The following is a 21,898-nucleotide window of genomic DNA, read 5'->3' as shown; positions in this document are numbered from 1 at the left end:
TGAACGTCTAATTTAACTGAAAAACCAATACTAAAATAAATGATACATTTACATTTAAATAAATAATAAATACCAATAAACAAGATCAACACATATTTTGGAGCGCACTTCAACAAGCTACTAAACATATATAAATATGATCAATCAACATAAATTAGACTAAAATAAATGAGATCAAATATGTTGCAGTGCACTGTCACAACCTAGCAAAGCTAAATAATCGTTTTTTTCGATTATGTTGTTTTCATAATTGTGGCAGGCCAAAATCGTAATTGCGATTTAAAATGCGATTAATTGCACAGCCCTAGTTTGTGTGTGAGCTAGGGATGCATATCGTTGACTTTTTTTATGATACCGATACCGATACCACTGAACAATACCGATACTCAACCGATACATATCGTGATACTTTGAAAATGTATCATCCCACAATTACTCCCATGATGCGCTTTACGATATAGTTAACATGTCAAATGAATATTAAATTCAATTATGGGACTTCTTGGACCTTTTTAGTACTGAACAAACAATGAAAAATACATAAAAAATATGAAGAAAACCGATTATGGAATCTCTTTTATAACACCCGCCATCAGGTGTGCCGCGTGAATAGCACATCTTGTCAATGCAAACAGACCGTTATAGCACCGTTATAATTCATGTTAAACCTAAGATTGGACCAGGGAACAAAAAAAAAGCCAACATCGAGCTAATAGTAGTTAGTAAGAATGACAGCTAACCGAAAGGCTCAGACGTCCGGGAGGATGGTGACGAGCGTTGCTAGGCAATCAAGCCTATCACCGAAGCCGGTGCAAGGCGCGCGATCTGATTGGCTGGCGGATGTCAACAATATGGTGCAGCCCACACTCCACAGTGACTCGTTTGTGGAGTTTCACTTCGAAATTGGCATCGTAATTTTGACGGTTTGGGCCCGAGTTTAAGGATATTACGGCTCACTTTTAAAATTATTATTATTATTATTTTTTAAAGTATCGAAACCGGATCTGATTTCGGTACGGTATACCGTAGCCACCAGTAACCGGTATTTCGGTGATACCGGTATGCAGCATAGCAAATCAAATAACCTACATAACTTGGTTTAAGTTTGTTCAATTAGCTACTGTAAATTCCACATGATCGGACCAGCTGTGTCTGACAGTGTTTTTTTATGTGAATTTTCACATTGGGATGATTAACATTGAATTTAATTTAAATGTTTCTGTTCTAAATGTACAATGCAATTTATCAAAGTCCCAATACAAACCATGAAACTAATGTGATGCACAGAGAGTTTATCGATTTAGTTAATTTTCAACTCCTACATATTTCACATTATGATATATTATTTTATTTATTCTAAACGCATAGCTAAGCTGGTACATATAAAAGCTTATTACACTGCTACTTACTGAAAAATAAATACTTTGACAAACATAATTGACAATTCAACAAAGTGGTGCTAAACAACTAATACAGCAAATAATTCTCTCCCTTTGTCTACCACAAATGGGAATAGAACTCTTTATTCAGCCATTGTTATTACCAACCAAGCTCCATGTCCTCATATGAACAGCAATTCCATTGAGCTTTTTCAGAAGTGTGTTCCTGCCTGTAGTTTGTTTCAACTTCAAGAAATGAAATCTGAATCCTTCTCAGAATAGCCCTGCATGTCTGGGGGTCAGGTACGTTTAGTTCACTGAGGTGGCGGACGCGTGGACCATGGCCTGCTCTCTGGATTACCAAAGAGACTGTAGGGAAACGTGTGCAAACATTCATAAGACAACAAGCCTTGGCAATATATTTACTGGACAGTACATTCAAGTATTAGTATTTGTTTGGTATGACCCGGTAGGTATTTATTTCTCTTTATCAGCTTTGACCCCCTTCTGCCTCCATTCTTGTGTCCAATGCTTTGCCCAATAATCTGTTGTGAAGGTATATTATGTGTTGAGATCATTTGTGGGATTACATTGCCATAATCAAACTCTATAAGGATGGAAAACGAGATGATTTGCCACAGAGGTCCTTTACGATGTTGCAGTTAACACCCCATCACTCTTCTCTCTTCCCATCCATCTGTCACCATCCTCTGCTTGTGACTCTTTTCCATGTCCATGCACCTATTGACATGGACACACACACACACACACACACACACACACACACACACACACACACACACACACACACACACACACACACACACACACACACACACACACACACACACACACACACACACACACACACACACACACACACACACACACACACACACACGCTAGCTAACTCCCTGTCTTTCCCATGGGCTGTATCTGTCTCAGAAGGCCTTAGCTGGGCCGGCCCTCCAAAGAGCCAGGCCCTATATTTATCCCACTCTCCTCCCCAGAGTGACTAATATGGGCACTGGCAGTAGGTGGGGGTCACCCAGTTATCTAGTGGTCCTTACATAGTGATGATTGTGTCTGGGACTGTTGCCCTAACAAGTACCTACAGCTTCACTTCTGACCAAAACCCGGCGTGGCTGAGGGCCAAAAGATGAACCCACCCACCCTCTGATACTCTGACTGTGTCCTCTCCCTTTATCTCCCACCCTTCACTCCTCATTCCCAATTCACTTACCCTGCTTGGTCAAATTGAGTTGAACTTGTTGCCCCTTTTCTATTTCCCCAGAGGTTTTATTTTTCTGCTTGTAAAGTTTTGCTCTCAAGTCTGATTTAAAGGTGTTACACATGCATCAGCTTGAATAACTTCAGACTACATTCTTCTTCATTACCTAAGTGTATAATGCTAACATCATGTCTGGGTTTTACTGCAGAGATTTGCAGAATGGGTCGACTATTAGTCTTGAACTGTTGTATTTGTGTGTGGATCAGCATTATTTGTTAATCATCAGTCAACATATTTAGTTTACTGTCATATCAAATACACATCAAATCCTAGGAGTGAATATGAGGCATTTTTACTGAAAAAATGCAAACAATTAATGATTTTAAAATGTTCAATACTGAGACATCGTCCATCATTGGTCAATTGTTCTTTAGTATGGAATGAGTGGGTGGTGGTGTATGTCTGTGTGTCATGTCTGTAAAAAATCACTTCTGCTAATACGACTTAGGAAGGTTTGGATTATTTAAGGTTAATGCAGTAGCACAGTAATGCAGTGGGTAATCATAATGGAGCCAATGTACAGCAGCTAGATGTAACATCATGTCAGGTTTTGTTTTGCCTCTGCTTAGCCATACCTGTTGTCTTTAAAAGAAGCCCTAAAGCAGTCCTTTTTAATCGTCGCCCATGCAGACTTGGAGTTAAACCTCTGCCGACGACTGCCCTTTCAAAGAGAAGCTTCTACAGCGAGTCGTGCTATTCTGAAAGCAGTCTATCAATAGCTGGGACTTTTAAAGGACTACAGTATTTTTAGAAAAATGCAGTTGAAAGTCGTTCACAGCCCCCCCAGCTTCTCCGACTGTCGGGCTTAGAGTCCACTTCCCCAAGGTGTGTTTTGTGGACGAGTAAAAGTGTGTGTTTGCACGTGCATCCCCTTCCATGCGCAATTCTTAGGGATAGTGTTGTATTACAGATGACTTTGTACAGTAGCACTGCTATACATGGTCATTGCCAAGTACACTATGTACATGTCTGTGTGTGATGATGATACAGCAGGAATTCAAGAGAGTGACGGAAATGAAAAGTTGTGAGAATTGCAGAAAAGAGGAAGTGACAGACGGGAGAGAGAGAGGGAGAGAGAGAGAGAGAGGAAACAGCTGTGTCAAGGGTGGGAGGGTTATGGGAAATTAGCTCAGCACTGAGCTGCGGTTTTGTTTGTCTCCTCATCCTGTACACGGTCTCAGAGAAACTCAGGAAGGACAGTTGGATGGCTGGAAGGATGGAGAGATGAAGTTACAGAGAAAAAGGGCACGACAGGAAGTCTAAATGGCAGACAGCGTGAAACTGAAGTACTGTAAAGCGTTGGGTTCATTGAGTGTAGCCTGCCACATGAAAGATTAGCCAACACAGTGGTTAACCTTCAAATGAGCTCTTCAACCAATCGCTTGTGCAACTTGAAAATATAAAAATGTGGCTCTGACGACATCACACCCCTTCGATTAATCTTCATTGTTTGCATGTGTGTCGATTCCTTGAATAGTTTCTTTTCCCGACGGCTACGAAATCATTCCTTTTTGAAGTTTGTCAGAACAGGCGACTAACTCTCTGACTAACTCTCTGACTAACTCTGACTAACTCTCTGTCCTTGCGTAACACTTTTAACCACCTTTTTATGTCCAATGTTTTATTATTGACAGACTGCAGACCGCTTAAACATGAACTCCTATTTATTTGACCTCAGAAATAAAACATGGCAGGGCATATTCAAGCAGGCAGATGATGCTAATATTATATTTTAATGCCAAAAAAGCAACCAAACTGGGGGTTTCTCTAGAAATCTGGAACTCTGCAGACCGCTGTCAGGAATGTGGCTGCACATGTTCCTGGATAGGCTAAGTTCTTGCCAGCTTTACTTGGGGTCTTAACACACAATCTGTTCGTTCGTCATTATGATGGATTCTTCTACTTTTTTTTGCTCTCGTTGCAATGGTGCCTTTGCGGTGCTTTCTGCATCTGCTGAATAAACACAGGAGAAGCGTTGCCTAAGTGCCCACGCGGTCTAATTGGCAAACTGCTTGCTCAGCATCGTTGAAGATGTGGTTAACTGCTCCCATGGCTGTCATTTGACGTGGTCATTACCGGCTGCAGAAATATGTCTTCCAACCTGTTTTATGGGTACATAGCGTTACTAAGGTTAGTGTGCTGTGGGGAGACTTTAAACTAATACACACACACACACACACACACACACGCACACGCACACTCTTAGGTCTTCAGTTGTAACACTGACCTCAGTTAATTATGCGTCCTCTTCCTCAGTCACAGTTAATTAGATTAGCTCTTCCTACAGAGGAACAGGACCCCTTTTTATACGACGCGCTCTTATCTCCCCTCAAATGCTGTGGAGGAGGGGATTCATCTCCCCTCTCGGACCCCGGGTCTCCTCTCAACCCCCCCATCCCTCCCTACTGGCAGCTGCTTGTGTGAATAAGCCTGTGTGTGTAATCCAGCTGTGTGGAGGAGAACATTGTGTTCCGAGTTCAAATAGGGGCTTGGATCTTGTTTTTACTTGCGTCGGTCTGTCCTGTGCTGATTCTGGAAGCCTGTTCGCAGAGGCCAGACGAGTGGATCATTGTGACACTGACATAAGCCCATGACAACGCCCTTCTGTTCCCCGTCCACCATCTTGTGCTTATTATAACGTTTGGTTCAACAAGTGCAAGAAAGAGAAAACCAATTCCAAAAGTCACACCACATATGATCAGTTAAGTTGGCAGGAGTCCCTGTTTCTGAGGTTTTATTCATGTGTTCTTTTCTTCTCTCTCCCCTCGCAGCATCAGTGAGAATTTTCTCACTGTTAAAGGTGCCGCCCTGTTCCTTCCCCGGGGAAACAGCCCCACGCCTAACTCTGCACCGCACATCAGCCAGCGCAGGAACAAGCACACAGGTAAAGACTTGCACTCCCCACAGCTGCTGCTTCTCCCAGCGATAACTCTCAGCCTCTGAGATGAACTCCTCCACGGAATAACTTGAGATTGAATCCGAGCGTGTTTTCAAATCGACATTCCTCCGCAGCATCATCGAGAACAGCTGCTGATATCTGCACTGAAGCTGTTTCACAAAACAACTTCAGTGCAGTCAGTTCATTGCTGCGTGCCATGAGGGGACCAGATTGTTTGAGGAGTGTTTTGCTAAAGAACCCACATTTCAAACATCCTTACACTTTTGGAATACAAAGTAAACAAATAGGGGAGAAGTAGAACATGCTGCTAGATAAGACAGCCGTTGTTAGTTGGAGTAAGGCTGATGATAACTATAAATAGCATCAGAAGTTTCAGAAATAACTTCCTCAGAAGTATTCAGAGATCAGGTTGAATGTAGGCCAAAAGAGGCACTAGTTTGAACGCACTGGAAAGTTGCCACAGGGTAAGTGAAACATTATCCCAGGTGTTGTATCAACATCTGAAGGCTAAGAATGAAAGTGTTGTCCTAAAGGAACTGAAACTTGATGAGGACGTTGAAATCCTTTCTGTCCAGGTGACCTCCAGAAACATCTTCAGACCATGTTCACTGTACTGCGGCCGGAGGACAACATCCGACTGGTAGGTCACACACACACACACACACACACACACACACACACACACACACACACACACACACACACACACACACACACACACACACACACACACACACACACACACACACACACACACACACACAGGTGGCTTTGTGATCAGAGACATTATCCTCGAGGTCTAGAGGCGGTTTCACTTCTTTGTTAGCAAAAATAAAGAACTGATACTTGTTGGTAAAAAAAAAAAAAAAGGGTTTGTCTGTCTGCACTGACAGAGATACTCTCTCCATAAAGCAAACTGTCCTCGACTTATTTCAAATCATGCTCTCCCTGCCATTATGCATCCCTGCTGAATCTTCTCTTTGCTGATATCTCCTTTCCCTCGTGTCTCCTCTCCATCTTTTCTCTCAGGCTGTGCGTCTGGAGAGCGCCTTCCCTCAGGTAACCCGCTACATGGTGGTGGTCTCCACCAATGGCAAACAGGACACGGAGGAGAGCATCGTGCTCGGCATGGACTTTCTCTCCTCTGATAGGTCAGTCCAACTGCTGTGGGGAAAATGTCATTAAAAGTGAAAGATAACACATGCTAACCACAGACCACTTTATAATCTATTCCATTTTTATAATATGTACATTTATTTTACACAAGACAACCATATACAAATCCCACAGGCCATAAGACTGTTAAACACCTGAACTTTTGAAAGAGCATCCATAACATTCATCTGTTTGCAACTTATATATATCAATATTTCAATTACTTGTAAATACTGTAGACTATTCTGCACTATTTCTATTTTTTTAATTTAATTTAATTTACTAGCGGTACCAAAGTGGGCCGGTCGAGATGCCCGGGCTGATTTTTAGTCCCAGTCCGCCCCTGACTGTAGCTATCTACAAATTACAATAAAAGTCTTGAATCCTTGAAAATTCACATTTTAACATATTCAAATCTTTAAGTGACAAATAATAAAAACGTTATTCTTTGATTGACCTGTCACTCCAACAAAACATCACATAAGTGCATTTAACAATCAAACACATGTTAACTCTAATTTAACTCTCTCCTTCTCACATCCCTGTATCAAGTGAACCCAGTGTCTCTTGTTCAGTTATCTGACGTGTTGCTCTCCCTCCAGCTGCTGCACGGTTGGTCTGGTTCTACCTCTGTGGAGTGACACTCTGATCCACTTGGATGGAGACGGGTAAGACACCATCCTCCCTGCTTCCTCTAACTGCCCCCCCCTCGGGGCAACTGACTGAAGCTCTGATGACTCTTTATTTAGTCATTTTATCGTAAGAGGACTTGTTGGTGTTGTAAGATGGCTATAAAAGAATGACCGTGTATCCCGTTTCTAATCTCGCTCTTGTTTTTGATCACAGTGGCTTCAGCGTGTCGTCGGTGAACAGGGTTCATGTTTTCAAGCCAGTTTCTGTCCAGGCCATGTGGTGAGCATAACTTCCCGTTTATTACTGCTATTTGAAGTCTCAGTAAATGTTTTTGTTACAGGCTGAAAAAACATCTGTATCCATTGACCCCTCTTTGACCTTGACCTCCAGCCTTTTATTTTTGTCAATGTTTCTTATCTGTCCTCTCCCTTTTGTTCTCTCGTTCACCCTCTGCCTTCCAGTCTCTTCATTATCTCTGTCTCACATGCCACTGCTGCCTTCCTTATTTCCGTATTCGACTTATTTTTCTTTCTCTTTGTTCGTTGCTCTCCGCCTGACCTCCTTCTCTCTCGAATATCTCCTGATACATTCCTCTATCTGCACGTACGTCTCTTTAATGCGTCTCTTCTCGCTGTAATCTTTCGGTTCTTTTCTGACGTTTTTCTCACTAATTCAACCAACTTCCCTTTCTCTCGTGCCATCATTAGTCATTCCTCGCTTGTATTTCTATCGATTCCTCTCCTTCTCACCTAAGTCCTCTCTTCCTTTTGCCTTTCCTCATGTTCATTCCTTTGTTTGTTTACTGCTTTGTTATATCCTCCTTTGAGTTATTTCACCCTGTCAATCATTTTAAGAACGTAGCAAGGCCAAATTACACCCAGTAGTAGTGTCATCGTATTATCAAGATTAAGATATAACCTCTCGAGTGTGAATCCTCATCATTTCTTGGCAGCACCGGGACGTCTTGACTTCCTGCTGGAGCCACCTTTTCACATGTCATTTGGATTATCCATGTTGTAATCGTATTATCTCTCCGTCCTGGGAGAGGGGTGTTTCCTCCGAGGTTTCTCTGACACATTCTTTTTTGTAAGCTGCTCGAGTCAGAGGGACAGAGGTTGTTGTATGCTGTGTACACTGTAAAGCCCCCGGAGACAAATGTATACTTTGTGATTTTGGGCAATGTATATCAAATGATTTGATTTATCGTCCTCCTCCTCGCTGTGTGCCTCAGGTCCGCCCTCCAGTCGCTCCACAAAGCGAGCGATGTGGCCCGCTGCCACAACCACTACCCAGGCAGCCTGTTCCTGACCTGGGTCAGCTACTACCAGAGCCGAGTGTCCTCCAACCAGACCTGCATCAACGAGTGGAACGCCATGCAGGACGTCGAGTCGCACCGTGCCAATTCGCCCGTTCTCTTCACAGACCTGTGAGTGGAGACAGCATGAATGCACACACACACACACACACACACACACACACACACACACACACACACACACACACACACACCGTTCACACTTATGACGGAATATCTGTTTGGTTTGTGAGGCGATCCAGGAGTCTTTTTCACAAGTCTTCATGTTGTATGCCATAGAGCAGCACAGCACCCATTGATGTTTAGTGCAACATTCCTATGGCGTGAGTCCACTGCTCTGAAAGGGATCCAATCAAAGGATGTGTTGACTGGTTACCCACAACCCACTGCTTTTCATTACAAAAGTAACGATACATCATCTTACTTAAGAAATAACAAATGTTATGGCATTAATTCTGTTTTAATAGATGCTTTTTACAAATAGTTTTCATGAATACTAATTAGCATTTTGCTAACAGAAACAAAAGTAAAGATAACCTTAAGGAAGAGGAAATAGGTATAGCCACTACTGTTTGACCTAGACAGCGTTGTATAATCTCTTCTTATGAGCCGACAGCTAAAGTTTTACTGCAGACGCTCAGGCTTCAGAGACTTGGACTCTGGAGCGGGGGTCACATTCGGTCTGCAGCCTCTCAGGAAAGAAAGACACACAGCGGCAAAAACAAAAACACATGCAGGCACGCGAGCAAATCCTGAACTGTGTGCAGATACACACACACACACACACACACACACACACACACACACACACACACACACACACACACACACACACACACACACACACACACACTGTCACACACAGATATTCAATCTCTGTGACAGAGTTATCAAGAGATCCTCAAGGGAGATTAGAAAGTAACAGGAATGACACGGGCTGCTGGAGTTATGTCTTTACTAATAAAAGGGAAATTCCCCACCGCTAGTTAGCCACGTGCCTCGCTATCTATTTAGAGCGCCTCTCTTTCAAACACACACTTTAGAGATCCCCCAGTGACAAAAATACCTGAGGCTTGATTTACGTTCGGAAAAATGGAAACAAGACAAATAGGTAGACAGACAGAGGACAGAAGCAGGTGGGAGAGGATGGGGGTGTTAGGGGGTGGGGGTTAAAGAAGATATGTCGCTGGTGCATGCACCTGATGCCCCTGGGGTTGAAAGGAGAAGTCAAGTTCCACTTCGAAACCTGACTAACTAGAAACGCCCCTATTTAGCGTTTGCCTGGAAACCAAAATACTTCTCACTCGAGGTGTGTTTGCACTTATCATCATGAAGACTGCCACCCACATTTTACGAGCTCCAATACACACATGACGTCCCTGTTTGCTGAGTGCCAGAGCCACATGACCTGCCAAGTGGTTGTTGACATGGAAGTAAATGTTTCTGTGTAACCATTAGATGGAAAATTCCCGCAGCAGGAAGAGATTTTTTAATCTTGTTTTTGTGTGCGTTTGATTTATGGTGATTACTGTAACTTCCCGTCGGCTGCTCCTCTATCACTTGTTCCATGAAGTGACACAGAGTTTCCCATTCTTCAGTTATTAGTGCCATGTGTACTTTTTATTCCGGGTCTTTCCCTGACCAGCTATTGCTCCATTAATCTGTCTCTAGGCATGTTATGTGCTTCAAGTGTTATTGAATGTCGGTAACTAACCCATATTTGTTGGCATGAGTAACTAGGTTCTCTTTTTCCCCTGTGAAGTCATTCTCTCAGGGTCAGACAGCTCGAGGTAAACAAGGTGACTGTTTCCAATTCTTAGCAAAGAGCGATGCTTTTAAGTCTGCTCTTTCCCACCTGTGGCAATCACAATGCCCCTCTTTGTGATTTATAAACCAACCCTCTTGTTTACTGTTATAGAAGGAGAACATTAGACAACATAAGAAAGAGAATCTTCTCTCTCCAGAGAGGTAGTTAGGCCACGTGTTGGTATCATCAGTGTGATGTCCAAAGGCTAGATGCGTCCCCCAGCAGAGTTGATAGAAACAGAGCCAGGCACAACAACAGGCGTCCGTAAAACAAAGGGTCTTTGTTGTGGATCGCCGACGGGCCACGCTCTCACATTTTCTCTCCAGTTTCTGAGAATCTCACAAAGTGGCAATTCTCTAGCCGGACAAGTCGTCTCTTTGAGAGCACAGTGAAAATGAATCAGTGAACAGAAGGAACGTGTCATTACTGTGGCTGTGAAGGGAGAAAGTGTGTTTTAATCAAGGTGTGTGTGTGTGTGTGTGTGTGTGTGTGTGTGTGCAGGCCCACAGAGAGGGAGCGCACAGAGAGGCTGATCAAGACCCGCCTCCGAGAGATCATGATGCAGAAAGACCTGGAGAACGTCACCTGTAAGGAGGTAAGAGGCACATTGAAGGATGTGGTAGGGCTGCTCAATTCATCGGATTTTCATCGCGATTACGATTATGGCTTGCAATGATTACGAAAACAACGTAATCGAAATAAAACGATAATTTTTTTAATTCTTTTTTTTTGGTTTTTCAGTTGAATTATACTTAAAGTTCAGGGTAATCAACTGTTAAAAACATAATGTTCACAGTTTTTTTCTCCAGTAAATGGATGTTTTCAAAGTCAATGAATAATCGCATTTAATAATTACAATTATTGACCCAAATAATCGAGATTATGATTTTTGCCATAATCGAGCAGCCCTAGGATGTGGGGATACCTTCAGGTCGGTGTAGCACACGTCTTGGTTTAAAAATGTAGCTTTACTTAACCAAGTGTCCCTTTTCCCCACGGTACCAGATCCGAACAGAGCTGGAGATGCTGATGGTGTGTAACCTGAGGGAGTTTAAGGAGTACATAGACAACGAGATGATCCTCATCCTGGGACAGATGGACAGCCCCACTGAAATCTTTGAACATGTCTATCTGGTGAGAACATATAAGCCATTTCATTTAGTCTTAGTACAAGTTGTGTAGAAGTGTTTAAATGAACAATGTAATGAAAGCATGCTCAACATTTTCCAATAACTTTAAGATTCTCACTCATTCTTGATTTGTGTTGTGTGTTGAATATATTGTTTAAGACTTTGATATTAACGTGGCTTGTGATGTCTGCAGGGCTCTGAGTGGAATGCCTCTAACCTGGAGGAGCTGCAGAACAGCGGGTAAGACATCAGTAGGAAATCGACCAAACCCTTTCTTCTTTTAACATCGAGGCAAAGAATCTGTCCGTCACAGATTTCCACGAGGATGTTACATTCTTATACTTCTGCACCACTTTTATATCTTGTCTTGTTTTATAAGCTTATGTTAAGCACTTTTGATTGCCTTTTTTGTTGTTCTATGTACAAAAACGTACCTTACATAAAGTTAAAACAACACTTAATTAAAGGCCCCTTATTAAAAGCACCATCCGCTGATATTTGTTTCCATTCTTTCAAGCTTCTTGTTTGGAACAATGTCCGCCCTGTGGGGTTCAAGCCAATTATTAATATGAGTGTTTCACAGTAGAAGGTCAGCTTGTCAACCTTCCTCTTCCTGTCTGTTTTGCAGCGTGCTCTACATCCTGAACGTGACCAGGGAAATAGACAACTTCTTCCCCGGGGTGTTTGAGTACCACAACATCAGAGTGTACGACGAAGAGGCCACCAATCTGCTGGAGTACTGGAACGAGACCTACAAGTTCATCGCCAAAGCAAAGTAGGCTTGGACGGACGCGAACGTGTTACATTCTCCTTGGTTTCTTACTCTTATAATCCAACACAAGTTCTCTCTTTCTCCTTCAGGAAAGCTGGGGCGAAGTGTCTGGTTCACTGTAAGATGGGTGTGAGTCGCTCCGCCTCCACAGTGATCGCCTACGCCATGAAGGAGTACGGCTGGGATCTGGACACCGCCTTCGAGTTTGTGAAAGAGAAACGGGCCGTCACCAAGCCCAACCCTTCCTTCATGAAACAGCTGGAGGAGTATCAGGGAATTCTGCTGGCCAGGTGTGTTCTCAATATGCACATCCTTTTAGATAAGATAAGCCGTCATGAATCACTGTAGGAGCATGCAGGTGTCATAGCAGCAAATTCAAGAGTTCACACAAAGATAATAAGAAAATAAATCAGCAGTATGAATACAATTTAAAAAAAAAATAAATAAATAAATAAATTAAAAAAAACTAACAAACAGAGTAGCTGCATTTCCATATTTACAGAAACGTGTGAAAAAGAGTGTTATGGTGCTAACAACACATCATTTTTCTTTGTTTCCACAGCAAGCAAAGGCATAATAAGCTATGGCGCTCCCACTCTGAAAGTGACCTATCAGAACGCCCCGAGCCGATGTGTAAGCCTTCGTCTCTGGGCCGCTCTGACTCTCACAACAACAACACTTCCTCCCCCTCCTTGCATCACTTCCTGGGCACGGCCGTGCTGCAGGCGCTCGGTGCCGAATCCGAAGACTCTGCCAAATCCAACACCACACACACCTCTGACTCACACTCCGACTCCAACGGTGTGTGTGAGTCGCCGGGTCAGGAGGACGAGGGATCGGATTGCGAAAACTCCCTCCTGCTCCCCCTCCCCAGACCCCGAGCAGCCGTCGTGGTCCCGGAGGAAAGACTGGCCAACTCGCAGAGCGTGGCGGTCACTGTGCCCGCCGCTCTCCCCCACCCCCCCCCATCGCTCCACATCGTACCTCCCACACCTGAACTCCAGCGGGCTCAGCGGGCTCCTCCCACTCATCTGTCCATTTCTGTGCCCAGAACACAGAAGCCGGGGGATCTGACCCTGAGTCTGCCTGAGCGCAGCAGCTCAGAGGAATTCTCTCCTCTCACTCTGGGGTCAGCTGACTCAGACACAATAGACTCGTCAGATTTAACCAGCGACAAACACAGCCCCCTCAGCCCTGCTAACCTCACACACCGCCTCCCATTGGCTGCCAGCGATGACAACAACAACCCCAGCGAGTTGCAGATAGGCAGCGCCTCGGACGGCCGCGGCGAGGCCGACGGGTCGTCCAATCACAGCGCAGACAGCATCGACTTCTTCAGCGCCAGGGAGAAGTTCCTGGGCCTGGCCCAAGATGGCAGATCCAGGACACTTTCCGAGCAGGCACAACTAAGGACACCCCCGTCACTGGAAGAAGACGGAGAGACTGAGGCGAAGGAGGAAGAAGAGGAGCAGGGATACGGGACTAGTCAGGTACGGTTTTACTCAGATTCATCGCTCTGTTAATGTTTGGGGTTTAACTTCAGGCTATGAGCTTCTTGCATCAGACTGTTTGTTATCAAACAGCATCTGTCTGCCTATTACAGTTTACCTGTGTGCAGAAGATGCCATACAGCTGTTACAGCAGCATCACATTCTGTCTTCCTACTTCCAACTGCAGATTCAATTCAAGAGGGCTCCCATCATGCACCGCAATAAATGTTTTATTTAGGTTTATTGCTGTGTATGTTTACACATACAATGAATTTGCTTTGATGTAATCTGGTGCTAACATTACATAAACACAAGAGCAATGAAGTTGTACACCACTTATAAAATAGAAATGTTATGAAAATGTTGAAAGAAATGTAACTAAGTAAAATCTAAATATGACAATTCAATAAAAAAAGTGCAGTTATTCAGAATTGTTTTAAAGAGAGCTGTGCACTTTGAAAAAGGTAGCATTAACTTTTGATGGACAGGTCCACACTGCTAGTATGCTTGTCAGAACTTGACTGTTGCCTGTCCCCTCTAGACTGATAACCCCCCAGTCTGTGTCCGCAGCAGTAGCCGGGCTGTGTGTGAGTGTAGCTCTAAACTAAAACTAGAATCTGACTGCACTAGAATCTGTGTGAAAGGACTGCACGGTGGTAAAGGACCTGAGGGAATAACACGGCCCTGACACCATATCTGCATTAATCATAGTGACACCTGCTGGGTATGGAGAGGATAGTCCTGAGGATTTAATACTAAAAAGGTGCTTATGTAGAGTTTTTAAAAGGCTGTACAATAATTTCTAACAAATGTCACACTCGTGCATTTAATATAGAAACACGTTGACTAATATTATCTACATTTGTCCTTTTTCTCCTCAGGCATCTCCCCAGTCTGAAGACAGCCCTGACCGAGCTCATCCCCCTCACCATGACAACGGAGTGTCAGTCCGCCATATTGTCACAGAGATAGAAGCCATAAGCCATCCTTCAGCTTCCCTTCCGACCCCCTCTTCCTCTTGCTCCTCCTCTTCTCATTCGTCGCTCCCTCCCTCCTCCCACAGCCCTCAGCATCAGATGGAGGCGGAGACTTTGTCTGAACTCACCCAAGGCTCTCTGACTCCCCCCTCTCACCCGCAGTCTCCCTCCATGCTGCCGTGTGATTGGCCGGCGGGCTCGGTGCGGCGGGCCACCAAGCAGCTGGAGCAGAAGTTGAGGCAGGAGATGGAGGTGACGGCAACTCAGCGATCTCCCCTTCACTCCCCCAGCGCCGAGCACCCCCCCGTCAGACTGTCAGCGTGTCCCCCAAGCACCGAACACACTCCCCCCCGCCTCCCTCAGGACCTCACAGAACAAACTCAGGGAGAAAAGCCCAAAGACGGAGAAGAGTCGGACACAGAGCTCAACTCCTCATACGACCTTTCACCTCCTAATATCAGACATGTCTCTGGTGCTACACCCATCCCCGTGCTCACATCCATAGACAGCCAAATGCTCACATCACCCCCCCCCACATGTCAATCATCTCTGGAGACCTCAGTTCCGCCCCAAAGACTTCACAACCAAAGCCAGCAGCCTGAGGCCTGCTCAGACCAGATGACTGTGGACGGGGTGACGGTGCTGGAGTCAGACGCAGACGAGACTCTGGGATCCGGTTCCAGTGGGAGGGGGGGGTGCGGCCCCGACTGCGACGCTGAGAGCAGGCTGGCTCGAGGCAGCCAGGAGCTGGAGAGGATCCAGCAGACCCTCCGGGAGCTGCAGGCGTTCCTCCACGACGGCCTGGAGACCCCACACAGCCAGGAGCAGGAAGTGGAGCAGCCCCAGGAGAAGAGAGACATCATGGAGACAGAGCCGGGACCTTCTAAAAGGGGGAGGGGCCTCCGAGAGAAACAAGAGGGGAAGAGCTTCCTGGAGCCCATGTTGCGGCACAGGGCCATGGAGCTGGAGGCTCGTATCCGCCAGGCGGGCCTCACCCCCCCCTCCCTCATGAAGAGGTCGGCGTCTTTAGCTAAACTAGACTGTCTGGAGCTGTCGGCCAATGACCTCAGCGACCTTGACCTCAGGCCACACTCCAGGTCCATATCAGCCCACTCCCAGGACCCTTTCTCCATGTGCACATCTCACCCCGACGACTCCTGGAAGAAGCAGAAAGTGTTGAACGGTTTTAAAAAGACGGGTTTGTCCCACGGCGGGGACGAGTCGTGCTCCTCGCCATCCCTCTGCTTCCCCTCCACGCCGCAGAGATGTCCAAAGGAGGACACGGAGGAGAGGGAGGGGAGGGAGGAGAGGGAGGAGCCGGACGGGACGGTCGCTCCGAACCGCCAGCAGGGGAGGGGACACTCATCGAGACGTCGCAAAGGCTCCGCTGAGAAAAAGCATCGGGCCATCACTGTGCTATACAATACCATGTGACCTCAGTGCAATGGACTGGATGAGAAAGGCTGCATGACGAGTATGAATGTGTAGCAGATTAACTGGAGACCCTGTGTATCCTCCGATGTATGTTTTAGGAACCGAATGACGAGCATATGTTTGCATGTAAACCACTGGATGTGATGTTTTAACTGGACTTCAGGTTTTAATGTACAGTACTGAAATATGAATATCCAAACTCCTTCTATGTCTGACGTCCTATTTTTTTAAGAAGTGTTAGTTTTCAGTGTTTAACCCTCGCTGCCTGTTCAGAGTTTATAAAACTACAAGAGGGCTTTTTTTTGTTTTCTCCAAACATGCACTTTACTGTTTTAATGATTTTTATTTTATTTGAAATCTCTTCCTTACCCCCGGGAGGATTCTTTTTGCACTGATCTCAGTCGACTTCGTTTTTGTTTTCATAGTGGATGGACGTGTCTTTATTCAGATTTTTAATTGAACCAGGACAAAGCTGATATCTTGTTTTTTTATTGAATTATTTAGCAGGAAATAAATATCTTAAGTTTGTTTTGACATTTTTTTGTACATGTGTTCTTCATCTCTCACACACACATACACACACATTTATATAAAGAAGACAGAAGGTGACTATTAGCTCCAGATGATTACATTTGACCCACATTATCCTGGACATTACTGCCACCTGCTGGCCAGGCTGAGAACTGAACCCGCGTATAGCAGCTCTCGAGGAGGCATGAAAACAGGTAATATATGGGGTACATTTCTCACAATCTTTAAAAGTGAGCACTTTAAACAACTGAAAGCTCTATTGCCCAACACACCTCCCACTTTTTTCAAATGTTACCACCTTTTAATATCTGAAAATCAAGCCCTTAACACAATAATTAATATAATAATGTTTTTAGCTGCACGTTTATTTTAACGAGTCAATCCCGTCTCCTAGGGGATGTGATCTCCATGGGAGCTCAGCACAGTTTATTTCTGGCTGACATTTTACCTACTGTTTCATGTGGGTAATTAAATACTGAGATGTAGGCCACCGGGGCCCCTGCTGAGAGACACACACACACACACACACACACACACACACACACACACACACACACACACACACACACACACACACACACACACACACACACACACACACACACACACACACACACACACACACGTATATTAACAGACTTGATCTGACTTTTAAAAAAGCAGATGATTAAAATACTTCACATTCGCGTTCTGGATTTGAATTTTTTAAAAACTTTTTAAAAAGCGGATTATAATACTTCACATCACGTTCTGGATTTGAATGTGAAAATATTGCCAGCAAAGAGGAAAATAAAAAACCCTTAATCTCACAAAATAACTTAGTTTAGTAAACGGAGCAGATTAATTGAAAAGCTGATTTTGATATAAATAGTGTGTGTCCTAAATTGATGTCAGAAGGGCCATAGTTGAAATACTGGGGAATCAAATGTAAATAGCAGGACATGGGGTGTTAAAGTGAGAATATAGCATCCATCATTATTGGACACTGACACACCTTGTTTTGTCTGTGACTCTTTACAAATTCCCTTCACACATCTTGCAGCCCATTGCTCCCACCGATTGTATTCATAATGTGGAGCTGAGTCACGGCGGTGGAGAAGTTGCAGCTGCATACTGCTGATTCATTTAAAAACATTATTTCATTTTCTTTATCCAATTCCCTCCATCCCACCCCCCAAAGTACAGAAAGCAGCCTCTGCGCTCCGGGCGGTGTTTCTTAGAGGGTTTAGAGTCTGTAAGTCCTTTTCCTCCGTGTCGAGCCTGAAATAACTACAAGCAAAACCCCCCTTGGATCCGGCTGAGTGCTGGGACTCCGTGTCACAGGGAGGATGATGGAGGTGGAAGCTACTAAAAACAGATCAAGTCTCTCCGGTGCCGCAGCTTTATCTCCTGAGAAATTAATTGCCTCCGTCACTGTCCTTCACTCAAAGGGACCGTAAAACTAACTTACAGTGAAAAGCTGCAGCGAAGTCTTAGTTTGGGGTGAGGGGATTGGAAGCTGTAATTTAAAAATAGATTAAAAAATAACCCACTCATGCGATGCTTTTCCAAAAGATGTTTCTTTATTTGAATCATTATCTGAACTCACTTCCCAGCTTACACCATGAAAACATTTCTGCAATATTTCTTTAAAAGTAAAAAAATTAACATTTCCTTTTTTGTATCAACCAGGCAAGCTGAATGGGAATTGTAGATAGGAGGCAGAGGGGGTTATCCTCAGTTTGTGCTGATATTTGTTACATTTCTTTCAAAAGATGATACAAAAAGAAAAGGAATAAACAAGCCATCCTTGTCCCTTGCAACAAAACATGTTCATCAGTGTTGGGCTAGCCTTGAACCCTGCAACATGAAGTTACAATTATGAGAGTGATGTTGAACAACCTTTCCAAATCCAGGAACTGCAAGGTTCACATTTGCTCAATGTGCAATTTTACATTTGCTTTTGTCTTTAGCATGTTGTATTTATGGAAACAACTTTCTATTTGGGTAATTGCTGTCAATAGATTTTAAAGTGATTCTTTTGGTCACATGTTCCCTGCCAAAGCTTGATTAACCATTGCAGGTCTCCAGGCTAGACAAAATGAACCTCACACAGGTGCAGACCATGCTGAAATATTGTACAAACATCGACCATGACTACACAGAAATACAGAACATATCCGCTCATGTAAGGTGAGAGGATGCAAAGATACAGAAAACCTCTTTCTGTAACATTTCTATTCCACCATCCGATTGAAAACCGCCATCAGGTCCCTTTATTGTTTGTGTTACACAACGGCCGGCCACAGCTCATTCACCGTCACATACATGTTAGTTAGTGCACAAAGTGTTTATCTGGCTGTCTCATATCTGTGCTCCTGCTGTCTAACGTCAGGCTAAAACTAAAGCTTAGCTTGTGCTCAAACTCGTCATCTACATCCATTAACAGTCAACATGTGATCCGCCAACAAGCTTAGTACAGTACATCTGGATTTTGTGGGGAAAAAAAGAAACATAACAATCAGTTTTTTAAAACATTTTCCTTCAAAACTGAGGAAGTCAAATGGTTTGTCGACACTCAACTCAACCAATCAGGTCAAAGTACTCCCACACTAGAGTGTGTGTGTTAGTGCCGGAGCACAGAGTTGGCTTTACAATATACATGTTCAGTATTGAAGGTGATCTGTTGACCCCTGTGCGGAGAGCTGGTTTGGAAACACACACACATATGCACACACACACGCACGCACCTGCAAACAGACAGAAATCAGTCACCCAAGAAGGCATTCCACTGAACTTGTTGTATTGGATGCGTTGTTGGTTGTAAACTTGTCACAAAAAGTACTGTGTGGCACCAGAAAGAGGAAACTGAAGTCCCTCTCTGGCTGTCTGAGGCCGGACAGCTGCATCACCGCGTGGCATCATGGGAAAGGTCAGGCGAAGGCAATGGGAGAATAAAGAGGAGGCTCTTTCGTGATCTGAAATCCACAGAGATTATTTAGGTATTTACTGCGCTTCCCGTTACATTTGCCAACTTTTATCGGGATGTCCAAACCGGTTTTGATGGTAAATGTGGCCAATTGAAGCAATTAGTGCGTGCTATATTGATAGAGCAATTGGAGCTAAAAATACATGTTCTTCCTGCATTCACTGGCATCCTTTAAAGTGACTCAGTGGAAGAACTACAGGCTGGTACAGTGTGTAATTCTCTGGCTAGCATTGGGGTTGTTTTAAATGTCATTCAGAAATAGAACTTCCTTGTTGTCTTTGCTTGAATTGCAAACAAGATACTTTACTGACAGCAAACATGGCATCCGAAAATGTGTGGAGAAGATATAACGGATGAGGATACATTTACAGTATTGATTTGGATGTTTAGCCGTCGTTATTTGAGCCAGACTAAACGCCGGCATTAGCAGCAAAATAAATATGGCCAGTGGGGACCCTGGGCATCAGTGCAATGCATCCTGGTACATGTAGGCACTGCAAACACGCTCCACAAGCAGAAGTTAACTTTGTCTGTCAATATAGCACACACTCAGGAATGTATTGCTCCAATTGACATAAAAGGTGGATGATGTTCCCTTTAAGTTTAAGTAGCCTGCACTGTCCTTCTCTCCCATGAGTCCTTGGTCCAGACCCCTCCCCTCAGACCCCTGCTGGGCCACTCAGATCTCATTTCTCCATGAGTGACAGCTCAATGATGTGCCGTAGCTCCGTCTCTTCTTGTCGCCGCCGATTTTCCGCCTCGTCCTGCTCCCGAGCTGAGATCTCCATGGCGATGCGCAGCTGCTCGTCATAGCTGCAGGTGGACGGCTGCTTCTTGGAGGGGGTGGAACAGAGGCTGGAGGGGGGGCGGGGCTTGTGCTGTGGGGTCCTGGTGTGAGGGAGAGGAAGGCAGAACACAGGTTAAAGAAGCAAAGGGTTTTGAGTGCCATTATGTTTGAATTAAAAAGGTTATACTTCCTGGATTACACAAGCATATAGTTAACATTACTGTAGTTTGGGAATTTCCATTTGAACCCAATATAAGACTGAGGAAGATTGTATTCAACTGTGTTTGTGTTTTCACAGCAAAATGTGATCCGATCCTGGAAACACCTGCTTCAGCGAGAACTATCACTGGTGTGATCCTATCGCGAGATTGTCTCTTGTTCTGAACTTTAACTTTTTAATTACATTTTGATGGCATGCATAACTCTTGTTCTTGTAAAATAGGCTACTAGAAATACTTTTGTATGGCATAACAAGTAACAAGTAATGCATACTATGATCTTTTCAAATAATTAATATGACATTTTCATGGCATATTGTTAAATAATATAATATAAATAATATGATTTAGGCCCCCTATACAGTCAATGTTCACAACATACTCACCTACTGACCCCAAGTCAGTAGGTCATCACAGCCCCGTCCTTATCCACAGGGAGGGAGTTGAGCAGGTTTCACGTTTTAAATATTTGGGGATTTATTTTTGATGCTCAGTTAGGCTGGGCCCATCAGGTGGATCAGGTATGCTCAAAGATAAGCCAGCGCCTGCATTTTCTGCGTAGGCTCAGGGTTCATGGAGTGGATAAATGTATCATGTTGATGTTCTACAGGGCAGAAATTGATCTATTATTCGTTATGGCATCACAACATGGTTTGGTAACTTGTCAGTTAAATCTAAATCACAACTCCAGGGCTTGATGAAAAGGGCTGGAAAAATGTAGTTTGTGCAATCGAGAAGGTTAAATAGGGGAAGTGCATTATGTGTAAATAGGTGTGGACACAATAGGGATATGTGCAATCTGACGGACACTATGCATAGGTGCAATAGGGAAGGTGCAATCTGACGGACACTATGCATAGGTGCAATAGGGAAGGTGCAATATTTGACTTATGTATAAATGCACTAGGGAAAGTGCAATTTGATTACCGTAATTTTCGGACTATAAGGCGCACCTGAATATAAGCCGCAGCAGCTAAATTGAATGATGTGTACATATATAAGCCGCACTGGACTATAAGCCACAGGTGTTTTAATGTTTAATTACCATATGTAAGGGTTCGTGCACAGAGGGGATTGTCGGGAAAGAGAGGGCTGTTTGAGGAAGCTCCCAT

At 44.2% G+C, this 21,898-nt stretch overlaps 2 protein-coding genes across 4 annotated transcripts in view; one reads left to right on the top strand and one right to left on the bottom strand.

Annotated features, from left to right (window-relative positions):
- ssh2a (slingshot protein phosphatase 2a) overlaps positions 1-16,810 on the top strand; it is a 33,215-nt gene extending 16,405 nt beyond the window's left edge. For 2 of the 3 annotated variants that reach the window (XM_079673741.1, XM_079673740.1), the window contains 13 exons: positions 5,442-5,554; positions 6,145-6,209; positions 6,599-6,720; positions 7,327-7,392; positions 7,571-7,636; positions 8,589-8,783; positions 10,981-11,074; positions 11,485-11,613; positions 11,803-11,849; positions 12,238-12,384; positions 12,471-12,671; positions 12,944-13,871; positions 14,753-16,810. In XM_079673741.1, coding sequence (XP_079529867.1) covers positions 5,442-5,554; positions 6,145-6,209; positions 6,599-6,720; positions 7,327-7,392; positions 7,571-7,636; positions 8,589-8,783; positions 10,981-11,074; positions 11,485-11,613; positions 11,803-11,849; positions 12,238-12,384; positions 12,471-12,671; positions 12,944-13,871; positions 14,753-16,282 — 3,703 coding nt within the window. In that variant the 3' untranslated portion in view covers positions 16,283-16,810. Of the gene's footprint in view, positions 1-5,441; positions 5,555-6,144; positions 6,210-6,598; positions 6,721-7,326; positions 7,484-7,570; positions 7,637-8,588; positions 8,784-10,980; positions 11,075-11,484; positions 11,614-11,802; positions 11,850-12,237; positions 12,385-12,470; positions 12,672-12,943; positions 13,872-14,752 lie in introns of those variants that run through there. The other variant, XM_079673742.1, reaches the window with a different exon arrangement.
- A 1,546-nt stretch (positions 16,811-18,356) lies between these two features.
- The window catches only part of ankrd13b (ankyrin repeat domain 13B), a 42,150-nt gene continuing 38,608 nt past the window's right edge, over positions 18,357-21,898 (bottom strand). Inside the window, exon 15 of the mRNA XM_079675740.1 lies at positions 18,357-20,669. Coding sequence (XP_079531866.1) covers positions 20,468-20,669 — 202 coding nt within the window. The 3' untranslated portion in view covers positions 18,357-20,467. The remainder of the gene's footprint in view (positions 20,670-21,898) is intronic.

Source organism: Notothenia rossii (genome assembly GCF_949606895.1).
Source record: "Notothenia rossii genome assembly, chromosome: 4".
Taxonomy (NCBI): Eukaryota; Metazoa; Chordata; class Actinopteri; order Perciformes; family Nototheniidae; genus Notothenia; species Notothenia rossii.
The sequence above is the reverse complement of the archived record's forward strand: the minus strand, read 5'-3'. Positions and strand labels throughout refer to the sequence as shown.